Source organism: Tupaia chinensis, unplaced genomic scaffold (assembly GCF_000334495.1).
Source record: "Tupaia chinensis unplaced genomic scaffold, TupChi_1.0 Scaffold000628_1, whole genome shotgun sequence".
Taxonomy (NCBI): Eukaryota; Metazoa; Chordata; class Mammalia; order Scandentia; family Tupaiidae; genus Tupaia; species Tupaia belangeri.
Genome location: NW_006160148.1, coordinates 2,921,771 through 2,935,233, shown reverse-complemented (window position 1 = coordinate 2,935,233; position 13,463 = coordinate 2,921,771). Strand labels below are relative to the sequence as shown.

Genomic DNA, 13,463 nt, shown 5'->3' with positions numbered 1-13,463 from the left:
CGGTCTCAGCCCAGGGCACCCTGGGGTGACTCCGTGCCCTCCAGGGGCTGCCCCGCCATCTCAGCTCCCAGAAAGGCAGGTGGATCTTGGGAACCCATGGCCGTCGATGCCATTCTTCGTCCTTAAAAAGATAAGTTTGTACAGTGGATCAGTCTCAGCCCGCGGAGCCTGAGCCGAGGAGTCGTCTGGGGAGGAGAAGGCACTTCTCCCACTCCTGGGTGAGCTGGGCGGCTGCCCCGGGCCGTGGGCTCCAGCTCCCTCCGGCCCGGACTCCCGTTGCTCCTCTGGGGAGGGGCTGCTTCTGTGGTTGGCGCCGGCCTGCAGGCCCCGGCTCCTCACAGGGTGGTACACGGCAGCTTCCTCACCCGCCGCTGGGCCAGGATGGAGGACTCGATGGGCTTCAGCTGCGGGGTGGGCTTGGAGCTGTTGAGTGCCGAGTAGGTGGCCGCCATGGCTCCCTGACAGAGAAGGAGTTCCGCTCATGATGGGGGAGATGGGGAGGTGACATGTCCCAGGGCCAGGCCGGCCCCCCCAGTGTTCTGAGCCCGCCCACTGCAGTCCAGGCCTGGGCCACCGATCCTGCCTCCCCACGGACTGGAGGCCTCAGAGGTCAGCAGCTGGTCCCCCAGGGGCTGGGGCCCACAGTGACCGTGACACCGCTGCACACTAGGCCGGGGCCATCTCTGCCCCAGCTCATGGTGCCTGGCACAGCATGGCCTCCCAGTTCAGCCTCCCCCTCCCCGCCCATGCCACTCTCCCGTCCCTGCCAAACCGGCGGCTGGGGTGGCCGAACCTTCACGAGCTGCAGGTCCTGGTGGGACAGCTGGCTCTGGGGAAGCTTGTCTTTCTGGGTGATCCACGGGTGCTGCAGGACCTGCTTAGCTGTGAGGCGCTGGTGGGGGTCCACGTGCAGCATCTTGGACACCAGGTCCTGGAACCGCGACAGACAAGGGGTGAGGAGGAAAGGGGCAGTGGGGCAGCAGGCGCTGGGGCTGACAGGGACGGCCAGTGACCATCTCCTGCCACAACCTGCCACAGCCCTGCGCTCTACTCTCCGCGCTGCCCCTGCACAGCCGGGATCCCTCTCGGGGCCTTCGCTCGAGGCGCTTCTCCAGCGACCTCGCCCTTTCTCCTTCTATGAAAAGCCACGCAGGAGGTGGGAAGGGCCTGAGGTTCAGGGTCACGCAGACCGACTTTTCCACTGAGCAACCAAGTGTCCTGGCCTGTTCACTCCACAGCCCTCTTCCCCCGCAGGGCCCCGGACACGGGAAGGGCCTGTGCATGATCACTCCGTTAGCCAGACGAGGTGGGCAGCCAGCCTGGAACCTTCCACCGGAGAAGGGAGGCTGCAGGACCCTGACCAGGGGGTGCGGGAAGCCCCGGGAAGCCCTGGGACGGGCCCTGCCTCCCCTCGCACTGACCTTGGCTGTCTCGGAGACCGTGTTCCAGTTCCCCCCGCTGAGGGTGAACTTCCCGCTGCCAATCCGGGTCAGGATTTCCTCTGGCGTGTCGCTGGGCCCGTTGGCGAATGGAGTGTACCTGGAGAAAGCCCCCAGTCTGCGTACCGCCTCTGGCTCCATCCTGGCCATGGTGGGCCGGGAGGACGCACCTCCCCCAGACGGGGTGCTCCAAGCTGGAGCTCCCCTAGGGCCACGTCCGCCCACCCGCCCGCACACTGGGGCTGGGGGGGTCCAGGCCAGGGCAGCCACCCAGCCAGCATGGTGTACAGCAGGACACCCAGGCTCCAGATGTCACAGCCTTCGTCATAGCCCTGACGCTTCAGCACCTGGAAGGACATAGGAGGGGCCAGCCTGAGGGGCAGACCCTTGTCCTGCTCCTCCTCCGAATGGCAGGACTAGGGGCCCTCCGAATGGCGGTCTGCGGTGCCCAGCCACAGGCTGGATCTTCCCTGAGAACCCGGGCATGGCCACGTTTGCTGGAGCCCCCGTGGGTGGGCCCTCTGGGAGGGGTTCGAGGCCTCCCACTCACCCGCTCCGGCGCCCGAGGAGGCCAGGCCACTCACCTCCGGTGCCACGAAGTTGGCGGTGTAGCATGGCGTCATGAGAAGGCCGTTCTCGGCCCGCAGCTGCTTGGCGAAGCCGAAGTCACAGATGCGCAGGCACTCGGGGTTGCCCGACTCGTCCACGTACAGGATGTTGCTGGGCTTCAGGTCCCTGTGCACCACCTAGGGCAGACGGCCGGCTCAGTCCCGGACCAGGTTGCCATGGCCCAGGCCAGCTGCCGGGGAGGTCACGAAGACTGGGAGCAGGGAGGCTCGGAAGGGCTTTCGCTGCTGCCACTGCCGGCTCCAACCACGTAAACGTCCACGAGGTGGCTGATTCGGCCCGAAACGGAATTCCTGGTCCTGCCCCGAAAACCACCTCCCCACCAAACCTTACCCGGGGGCAACTCCACCTTTGCTGCTTAGGTCGGAACCCCAGTCACCCTCGGGTCTGCGCTTTCCCCACATCCCCTCAGCCCATCAGTGAGCTGCAGGCTTGACCACTGACACCCCGAGCCCTACCACCTCGGCCCTCCAACAGCCACCCTGCCTCAGCCACTCACGGCAGCCCCTCCCAAGGTTACCGTCACCACCTTGCTGGCCTTCCTGTCCTCGCCCTCAGCTCCCAGTCTGCCTCAGCATAGAAGCCTGAGAGATTCTCTTAAACCTGTGTCGCCCTGGCATGAACCTTCCCAGGCTCCCCTCCTAAGAGGAAGTCCTCACCTTGGCCTGCAGGGCCCACCTGATCCCTTATATGCTGTTTTTCTTTTTATTCCTTTTTTTTTTTTTAATTTATTGGAGCCAGCAGGTAACATAGCAGTTATGTCGCTGGACTCCCATGGCAGGCTGGTTCGAGTCCCAGACCCGGCTGGCTTGAAACTCACGCTGAGCATATGTGCATATGTGCCCCAAACCCCAAGAGGATAATGGAGAAGGGACAGTGGCATGGCCATCCCCGCTGGGAGATGATTTCTTGCTTTCTGTCTCTGTCTCTCTGCTGATGCATATGCCCTATAGCAAAAATCTATCTTTACAAAATTATTTTTAAGTTTGGTAGAGGGCATGTGTGTTCACTAGAGAGGAGAGGGGAAATGAGAAAGCAAGCCACCGGGTCAAACTGCGGTCGGCCACGTGGGGGTTCAGTGCCTTAACCACACCACCTGCTGGCCCCTCATCTGTCTAGCGCTCTCCCCTGGCTGAGCCCACTCCAGACACACCGTGCCTTTGCTCTTCCTTCATCATACCAAGCACACGCCTGCCCCAGGACCTTTGCACTTACAGCCCCCATTCCTCACACGTCTTCCTGGCTCATTCCTTCTTCCTTAGGTCTGGGCTCAGATGGGACCCTATCAGCGAGGCCTTCCCTGACCATCCCATGTGAGACAGCAACAAAGCTTCAGAACTCCTTAGACTCCTCCTCTTGGTTTATTTATCTACACGTTTATCAGAAGATCCATCTTCTGAACCCAACCTAGAATGTAAGCCCCACTGCTGCATCTCAGTGTTTAGAATAGCTCCTAGGTGGGGCCAGCGGGTGGCATGATTAAGGCACTGGACTTGCACGTGGCCAACCATGGTTTGAGTCGCAGACCCAGGTGCTTGAAAATCACACCAGGTACGTGTGTGCCTGCCCAACATTCCAAGAGGAGAATGGAGAAGAGGTTGTGGCATACCTCCCCCTTGGGGGGGGGGGGTGATTTCTTACTTTCTCTGGCAAACACATGCATCCTATTAAAAAAAAAAATAGCTCCCACATAGCTCATATTAAATAACTGCTGAGTGAAAGAATGAGTGAATGACACGCATACTGAAGCAAGAAGCAAGCAACTTTCCTGACCCATCTGCTCACTCCCCACCCCGCAGGTCTGCACACCACCACCCCCGCCTGGCCCAGAACTTCGATCCAGGCCCACACCCCCAGCTGCCCACCAGACGGTAGCCCTGGAGAGGCCCAAGTCGGCGCACCCCACACTCAACGCGTCATGCTTTCACGAGAGCCCCTGCTCCTCCTCCCGCGAGCTAACGGAACCTGGCGGGACACTGGCAGGAACCTCCAGCGGCTCCCGACCATCTGCAGGATGGAGCCCGAAGTCCCTGGTGGGAGCGTCGGCCACCAGTCTGGCCCCAGCACCGGCTCCGGGGGGGCCGGGTGGCCATACCTGGCCTGTGTGTGGATGTGGTCTCCACAGCACCTGCACGGGGCTGCCACAGAGCTGGTGCCAGGCGCGTGGGGCACACGGGGCCACACAATGCCTGGTAGGTTAAGGTGCGCTGAGGGCGGGCCGGCAGGTGGTGTAGTGAAGGTGCTGGACCCCCACACGCCGACCACAGTCTGAGTCCCAGACCCAGTGGCTTGAAATGCACTTCCGGCACGTGTGCATGCATGTCCAAAATCTCCAGGGGAGAATGGAGAAGGGATTGTGGTATGCTCATCTCCCCAGGGGGGGATTTCTCACTTTTTTGTCTGTCTCTTGGGCAAATGCACACAGCTTATAGCAAGAATCTCTCTTTTTTTTAAAAAAAAATTTTTTTATTCATTTATTTTAATTTGACCAGAGAGAGACACAGAGTGTTACCATGGCCGGCCACATGGGAGTGTCCAGCACCTTAACCACCATGTTACCTGCTGGTCCCATCAAAAATTTCTCTTAAAAACAAAACAAAAAAAAGAGCTGAGGGCCAGCTGGTGGTACGATGGTTAAGGCAGCTAGATCCCACATGGCCAGCCGCATGGTTCGAGTCCCGGACCTGGAGGGTTGAGAAATGCACTAGGCACATGTGCGTGTGTACCTAAAATCGTGAGAGGGAAGGGACTGCAACACAGCCACCCACAGGGGTGCCTTCTCACTTCCCTTCTCTCACCCTGTCTCTCCTTGGAAAGTGCGCACCTTATAGCAAATTACCAGGAGAGATGAGCCGTCTAGACTAGCTGGCTTTACAGGGGTGGTCCTTTCCGTCTCAGTGAGCCCGAACCCTCAGCAGAAGCAGGCAGGGGCAGGCAGACTCGGCCCAGCGTTGCCCAGCCCCACACAGAAGAGCCCCAGGCAGACCAGAGGGAGGGCCGCACAGGCAGGGCCACACTGCTGTGGCGCCCGAGTCCTGGCTCCCCGCAGAGGGCTCAGTCAGGCTTCCTGGAGGCCAGGGTTACTCAGCACGGCTGACACCCGCCACCGTACAAGCGGCGGTTTACGAAGCATGTTTCCGTTATGCCTCACCGGGGCTGCCCGCTGTGCCTGTGAGTGGGCAGGTGGGGAACCACTGGCGCCATTTCAGACAGGAAACCAGGGTTCTGAGAAGACAAGTTATTTGCTTCTGTGAGGCAGAGGCAAGGATTGAACCAAGTTTTTTTTTTTTTTTAAATATATTTTTACCTTGTTGCTGGAGAGAGGCAGAGACAGACAATGAGAGGGAAAGTGAGAAGCCCCCCCGGAAATGGCCATGCGACAGTCCTTTCTCCTCCGTTCTCCTCTCGGGGTTTAGAGCACACAAGCACAGGTGCCTGGCATGATTTTTAAGGGGCCAGCTCTGGGACTCGAACTGTGGTCAACTACGTGGAAGCCAACACCTTATAGCAGATTACCAGAGGAGATGAGCTGAGCTGCCCGGCTGCCGTAACCACCTGCGGGCCCAGCCCTGCGTGGTACCTGCGCCGCCAAATCCCACTCGGCTGGCCACATGGGAGTCCAGTGCCTCAACCACATGTCACTGTTGGTCCTACTTCTTTTTATTTTTATTTATTTATTTCAGAGGTTTTTCACTATAGTGCATGTGCGCTCGCCAGAGAGACAGAGAGGCACAAAGCGAGAAATCACCCCCCAGGGGGATGGCCACGCCACAATCCCTTCTCTTCCATTCTCCTCTCAGGATCTTGGGCACACACATGCGCCCGGCAGGAGTTTAAGCCACCAGGTCTGGGACACGAACCACGGTTGACTACGTGGGAGTCCAGCGACAGAGCCATTATGCTAACTGCTGGTCCCCCTAGTTCTTTTTAACTTTTTGAATAAAATATAAAATCTTTTCTGATTGAAATCTATTCTGATAAAGTTTGGGGTAAAATAAGTAAATGTAATCTTTGATACTATCTTAAGAGCCTGGTAGCTCAGCTTATTAAAACCCCAGAACTGGGAACCAGCAGTTAGCGTAATGGCTACGTCGCCGGACTCCCCACGTAGTCGACCGCCGGTTGCCTCCCGGACCACTCATGCCTGGCGCGTGTGCGTGTGTGCCCAAGATCCCGAGAGGAGAATGGAGGAAAAGGGATTGCAGCATAGCCATCCCCCCCTGGAGAGTAATTTCTCACTTTCTATCTCTCTGTCTCTCTCTGTCTGGCGAGCGCACAGTTACCCACGTAGTCAACCGCAGTTTGAGTCCTGGACCCACTGGCTTAAAACTCACGCTGGGTGCGTGTGAGTGCGTGCCCAAGATCCCAGGAGGAGAAGGGAGGAGGAGGGATTGAGGCATGGCCATCCCCCTGGAGGGTGATTTCTCACTTTCTGTTTCTGTCTCTCCAGCAAGTGCACAAAACCTATAGCAAAAATCTCTCAAAAACAAAATAATACAAAACAAAAACCAGACTTTTCACATCAGAGCCACACCTGCCATACCTTCAAGGGTCAGAGGCAGAGGGGCCTCAGGCCAGCCCTGAGGGTGGCGCCACACCCTCTGAGGGAGCCAGGCAGCCCTGCCCCGTCTGTCTCACCCGTGGGTACAGAGGTTATTGTCAGTTGTGGGTCCTGAGGGTCCCAGAGTCTTCCCCTCCCACGCCGGCCCCAAGTCCAGCACCGCAGTATGATAAAGGCCCTTTCCACTGCCAGGGGCTGAGGACACTCACCCCGCAGGGCTCTGCAAGCTCGTGCCAGGCTCCCGGGCTCCCTCGGCCAGACTGCCCTTGAACCAAGTTCTGACCTTAAATCCAGGCCTTCGGGTTACGTGGCCAGAGGGTGCTTTAGTGAAACGGAGGTTGGACGTTTATGGCCACGGAGTGACCAGAGAAACGGCGGACCCCGTAGGGAGCTGGTCTCACCCTGGTTGGTGGCAGAAGGGCAGGCTGGTGAGGCAGGGAGGGGAGACGAGGGTGACGGCGGCCTGGCGGTGACTGATACCTGGCCCTCGCTGTGCAGGGAGGTGGAGAACATTCCCACATCCGACTGCACTGAAAATCACGGCAGGCCGGCTGAGAAGCGAGACGGGCCTCAGTGCAGGCTGGTGGGGGTGCTGGCCGTGCCCTAGTCCCTGACCCGGCCAGCGGCTTACTTTCTTGCTTTCTCTCACTCCTCCTCTCTGTGGGGAGCGTGTGTGCGCTGTAGCAGCTTTTAAAAATATAATAAAAAATAAAATTATTAAAGAAGATGAAAGCCAACCCAATTTTTGTATTTTTAGATTTGTGCCACAGGGCATGTGAGCTCACTGGAGAGAGAAAGAGTGAAAGGGAAGAGAAATCACCACCTGGGGGGATGGCCATGCTGCAATCCCGTCTCTATTTTTCTAGACAATCCGATTAAAAAAAAAAAAAGGACAAAAGACTTAAACAAACATCGCACAGAGAGGCCGTCAGAGTCAGATGGCAAACGCCATGCAGGGAGGTGCTCAGCTCTGTTAGTCATCGGGGACACGGGCCACAAGCATGACGGAGCCCTACGCCACCACCCGCCAGAGCGACCATGGGCAGAGGTGGAAAATACCAGGTGGGGGCAGGCCTCGGAGCTCGAGGGTCGGCGCTCACGCTGCGGCCCAGCAGCGCCACTGCCGGGGGACGCCCAGCACTGAACGCACACCGTCCCAGCCGCGGGGTTAGGAGGAGCCACGCTGGCAACAGCAGACAGGACAGTGAGACCGTGGTCTGTCCCCGCACACAGCAGTGGGGACAGACGGGCTGCAGTCGTGCAGTGAGGAGGGCGACTCCCTAAGACAACCGCAAGCAGCAGAGGCCAGGTTCAAAGAGAACGTGGATGTGCAATTCAGAGGGCAAAACTAACCTTGGACATTAGCTAAGAGCGGCGGCCCTCGGGGGACTGGAAACGCTTCATTTATTGGTGTGGGAGCTGGCTACCTGGGCGGATTTACTTTCGAACATTTATTGACTTGTATATTATGGCTGTATACTTCAATTAAAAGGTAATATTAGAACAAACAGGTGATTTTTCACTTTTTCCTTCTCTGTCTCTGGCAAAGCACCAAAGCTTTGCCTTATGGCAAAAATCTTAAAAAAAAAAAAAAGTAATATTAAAACAAATAGAGGTCAGGGCAGCAGGTGTCCCGGTAGTTAAGGGGCTGGACTCCCACATGGCTGACAGTGGTTCGAGTACCGGACCTGGTGGCTTGAAAATCATGCTGGGCACGTGCGTGTGCCTGCCCAATATCCCAAGGGAACGGAGGAGAAGGGACTGTGGCATGGTCAACCCCGTGGGGGGTGATTTCTCACTTTCCCTCTGTCTCTCCAACAAGTGCAAGTGCCCTATGGCAAACACCTACAAGAATAAAACACTAAGAGTGGTCTCCGGGGCTCCTGCCCTTGCTAAGCCCCTATCTGTCTCAGTCCCTGTGGGATTCCCCGCAGAGACCACAGTTACCACGACACTCAGCCACCCCAGGGAATCTCCTCCAAACGTTCCAGTAAGAAGTCTCCTCATCATCTCCCCTGGTGTTTGGACAGGACCAGAAACTTTGGAGACCCAGAGACCCCTGGCTTTGGGAAGAGCCGTACCCCCCCATGTCCCCCCGCAACACACACACGTGGCTGGCTGAACTCGGACCCTGCATGGCCCAGGAAGGGGGCTCACTGCCTGCCGGGGCAGCTCCTACTCTCAAAAGCTGTTCCTCGCTCTGCTTCAAGTGACCCACTGCTAACTTACTGGCTCAGCTCTGTCTTCTAAACCTCCTTAGTACTTACCTAGTCCTTGAGAACAAAACAGGAAAAGGAAACACATTTACTTTCTGACCTGGCGTGTTTAAATATTAGTCTGTTTGCCTTTCAAAAACCAAAGCCACTTCAAACGCGACCATTAAAAGCACACATGGTAACCAAACTGAAGCCTCGGTTATGAGGTGAAGTTATTTTTACGGACGAATTCCCCCTAATACATTAGACAGCATCAGACGCAGCCAGCTCTACAAATTCTACTGAGGGGACATTCGGGCAAAGGTCCTGGAGGGATGAAACCATCAGAGGAGGATCTCTGTTTTTGCTATAAGGCACATGCACTTGCCAGAGACAGACAGATGAGGGGGTGCACTGGCCACGTCACGGTCCCTTCTGCTTCGTTCTCGGAGGATTTTGGACACACACACGTGCCTGGCAAGTTTTCCAGGCCACTGGGTCTGGGACTCAACCACACAGTTGCCCATATAAGATCCAGTCACCTTAACCACCTTGTAGTCCAGCCCTAGATAAGGGTATTGACAGCGAGATCTGGCTGTGGCCATCTGATAGGACCCATGGGGAAGAACTTGACGCCGTGCACACGTGGGTGGGCCATGACACGAGATGCACTGCACCTCCCAGGGAGTGGTGACCTTGGTCTTCCGAAACTCGTCCTCCACCTCTCCCCTCCAATGGAAGCTGAAGCCAAGAAAGCTGAACCTTCAGAGCAGCCTGAGGTTTGCCGGAAAGACAGGCAACAGAGAAGCAATGTAAGCCAAGCATGAGGAAGGGGCCAGAGATCCCGAACGTGCGGCGGTCCACAGAACCACACGCCACGCCACCGTGGAGAGCAGAGGGAGGTCTTACCACGGAGGGAACGTGGGTGCGCACTGAACACTCACAGGAGCTACTGAGTGCAGATTTTATTCAGTTAAAAAGAGCGGGATTGGGGCCAGCAGGTGGCACGGTGGTTAAGGGCGCTGGACTCCCACATGGCTGACGTGGTTCAAGTCCCAGACCTAGCAGCTTGCTTTCTCACTTTCCTCTTTTCTTCTCTCTCTCTCTTGCTCTCTCCCTCTCTGGCCAAACTGGAAAATAAAGTTAAATAATTATTTAAAAGAAAAGAAAAAAGGAGCGAGACTGGGCTAGCAAGTAGCCTAGTGTTCCAGGTACTGGGTACCATATGGCCAACTGTGCAGGTTCAACACTGGCTGGGAAATCTCACCAGGGAGGCGTCCCCACGTGTGCCCCAAATCCCGAGAATGGAGAAGGGGCTGCAGCACAGCCAACCCCTCTAGGGAGGGACTTCTCACTTTCCTTCTATCTGTCTCTAGTGAGCACACACACCCTGATGCAAAATTTTTTTAAAAAGTGCAAGACTTAAGACATCTATTATCGGAACGATAAAACTGTGATTCCAATAAACCAATCACAAAGGGATACTTTTTTTTTGGAGAGGCTTTTGCCTTAGGGCGCGTGCGCTTGCTAGACAGAGACAGACAGAGAGACAGAAAGCGAGAAATCACCCCTCAGGGGGGATGGCCATGCCGCAATCCCTTCTCCTGCATTCTCCTCTCGGGATCTTGGGCACGCACGCACGCACACGCGTCCGGCATGAGTTTAAGCCACCGGGTCCGGGACGCGAACTCCAGTTGACTACATGGGAGTCCAGCAACATAGCCATTACACTAACTGCTGGTCCCACAAGGGACACTTTTTGACAGGACAGTGGGGAGATGCGTCTGAGGCCTGGTATGACGTATGTGAAAAGAAGGAACTGAGCTTCCTTCGCAGCCTGAAAGGTAACGTCCACTGTTTTCAGAGCCAGACTTGCGCAACTCAGATCACATGACACCTGGGACACACCTTACCAGTTACAGATGTTTATCAAGTGTCATCGTGTTTGCAACTTCCTCTCAAACGCATCCATAAAATACAGAGAGACAGAAGCGTACATGGCACACGCAGTGAAGGTCTGGTTAATTCAGAAGAAAATGGGTCTTGCTGTACTAGTCTTTATGCTTTTCTGTAGATTTGAACTTCTTCCCTCATAAAGAGTTGAGAAAAAGACTTCAACAAAGAAAAGGAAGAAGGGGAGGCAGGGAGAGAGGACAGGAGGGACGGGAGGGAGGTGGCAGGTAGGAGGGGTGCGGCAGGTGGGTGGGAGGGGGGCCTCAGCAGCATCAAGCGAGGTGAGCTTTGGACAGGGCTGGAGCCTGGCGTGCGCGCGGTCCACTGCAGCGCTCTGGTTCTGAGCAGGCCTGGCCTGGCTCCGTGCCCGCTGATCCCTGCGCTCATGAGCATGACACCTGCTGGCCCCGGCGAGCACCCCGCTGCGTCCCACGGCCGCCGGAGAAGCGCCAGCTCCTGCTCTTCTGCATGTGCGAGACAGCTCTGGGCGCAGTGGCACTCCTGCCTCACGCAGACAAGTCAAGAAGCCCAGAGCCGGGCACACCAGCTGCATTCCCGAGCCCGCCTAAGCCCCACACCGTGTGGTCAGAGTGCCCCGAAACGTCACCCCGTCCTCACTAACGTGGCGGTTTCTGGCTTGAGCACCCAACCCAGCACGTTGCTGCCTCCGCTCGGCTCTGGCCTCGGTCCAGCATCACCCAGCGCTCACCTGCCTGTGGAACAAGCCAGCTCTGCCGTCAGGACACCTCTCCTGCAGCCCCTGTCCTCGCCCTAAGGCCACGTCTGCCTTCCTGAAGCTTACAGCTCCCCAGGGACTACGGCTGCTTCCTACCCGAAAACCACTCCCCACCCAAATTCCTCAGTCGGCCATTCTGGCTCCATTCTTCCTGGCTTTGACCCCTTAGGAAAATGATCTCCGAGCCTCACTCTTCTCCCCTGTAAATGGGACCAGTAATAGCATCTACTCCAACTGAGACAACGTCCAGAAACCTCACTTAGGTTAAGGGTGAGCGCGGCGCCCGGCACAGAGCAGGGGCCGAAGAGTTCTGCGCCACGTTCTGGCCTCCCCTACTCCAGCCTCCCAGCCAGCCATCCGCCCACAGAGCCAGCCTGCCGGCCCTCATCTCCCTGGCGGGCAGGCTGGTTGGAGTCTGCACCCCAGCTGGCCCTGGCAGCCTCCCCATCCCACCCTGCCCCGACTTGCCCCCTGGGAGTGCAGGTATTCCACGGTCTTGCTGATGGTGTGCAGCACGAAGCTGGCCTCCCGCTCCGAGAAGAACTTCTGCCGTAGGATCTTGTCCAGCAGCTCCCCGCCCCGCATCAGCTCCGTCACCAGGTACACGTGTTTGCCGTCATCGTACACCTGCCAGAGCCCCATCGGGCCTCGGTCACCAGCTCCCGGCCCAGGAAGAACACCCTGAGCCTCAGCCACGTGCTCTGCTCCCGGCAGGGCCTTTACCTAACTGGGCCTCTGTCCCCTTGGACAGGGGGAGGCAGGTCCTGGTCCGCTGGTGAATGGGAAAGCTCTGAGAACGTCCAGACCTCAGAGACCAAGGGCCCCGCCCACCATGAGCACGGGGAGGAGGGTGAGACGTGAGGAGCGCAGAGCGCCAGCCCCCAGCCCAGGCCCGGGCCCCCGCTCACATCTTTCAGAGTGATGACGTTGGGGTGCTGCCCGTACCGCAGGAGAATCTCGATCTCCTCCGAGGGGTCCCGCTTGCTCTTGTCGATGACCTGAAGAAAGGGGGTGCGCGTGGCAGTGTCGGGGGACAGACTCCAGGGCCCCTCCTGCCAGAGCCTGCACTGCACCTCCCACCACTCAGAGCCCCTGGCACCAACTCTCCCCCTGGAGGGGCCGGGCCATGGCTCCCGCGGCCTCACCCGCAACCCGCGGCACTGCCAGACACGGCCGGGAGGCCCACCTTGACAGCGTACTCCGTGTTGGTGGCCTTGTGGACACAGCGCTTGCACACCGAGTAGGAGCCCACGCCGATGGTCTCCTTTACCACGTAGCCATCGCTGAACACCACGTTCTTCCCATGGAGTTGCTGGAGCAGACCAAGAGGGCGGCTGATTCTGGCTCCAGAGAGCCAGGAGGCCTGGCCGGGCCGTGCGACCAGGCGAGAACCTGCCTCTCTGGGCTTCGGTTCGCTTTCCTGTACAAGGGGCACGCTCACTTGCTCCCGGGCTGCAGTCTGTGGCCACGGGGTGGTGGAGGGGATGGGCAGAACCGTGACTCATGCACTGAGGCTGGTGGCTCTGAGAAGTCTGGGCTGGCCCAGAGCAGGAGGCAGGAGCGCCCCCGCTGGGTCCCAGCTCGGCCACCACTGGCTCTGGGCCAGCGGCCTCCCCTTCCTGGGACACCCCCACTAGGGGCTGCGAGGTTCTGGGACGTGAACAGCAGCACATGCTCAGGCCGCTGCGGGTGTGCCTGCACCAGTCCCAGTGCTGGCAGGTGACACGGCCGTGGACAGCCTGCCTGTGCCTGTGGTCTGACTGGACAGTTCGGATAAGTGCCACAGTCACCTCCACCTCACACACGCCGACGCTGTCATCCTCGTGACACTGTGTGAGGTAGGTTCTACCACCACCCCCGCTCACAGCTGAGGACGCAGGCTCCAGGAGGGCGGCCTCCTCTGCAGGACCTGACCTGGCAGGCTCTGGCTCTGGCTCCGTGTCCCTGCCTCT

General features: G+C 58.1%; 1 protein-coding gene across 1 annotated transcript in view; it reads right to left on the bottom strand.

The window, feature by feature from the left end:
• Window positions 1-119: 119 nt before the first annotated feature.
• The window catches only part of RPS6KA1 (ribosomal protein S6 kinase A1), a gene marked incomplete at its 5' end in the record, with an annotated part of 32,158 nt that continues 18,814 nt past the window's right edge, over window positions 120-13,463 (bottom strand). Inside the window, 8 exon segments of the mRNA XM_014591977.2 lie at window positions 120-458; window positions 794-931; window positions 1,422-1,539; window positions 1,710-1,786; window positions 2,024-2,185; window positions 11,980-12,138; window positions 12,420-12,509; window positions 12,698-12,823. Of these exon segments, the coding sequence (XP_014447463.1) occupies window positions 336-458; window positions 794-931; window positions 1,422-1,539; window positions 1,710-1,786; window positions 2,024-2,185; window positions 11,980-12,138; window positions 12,420-12,509; window positions 12,698-12,823 (993 nt within the window).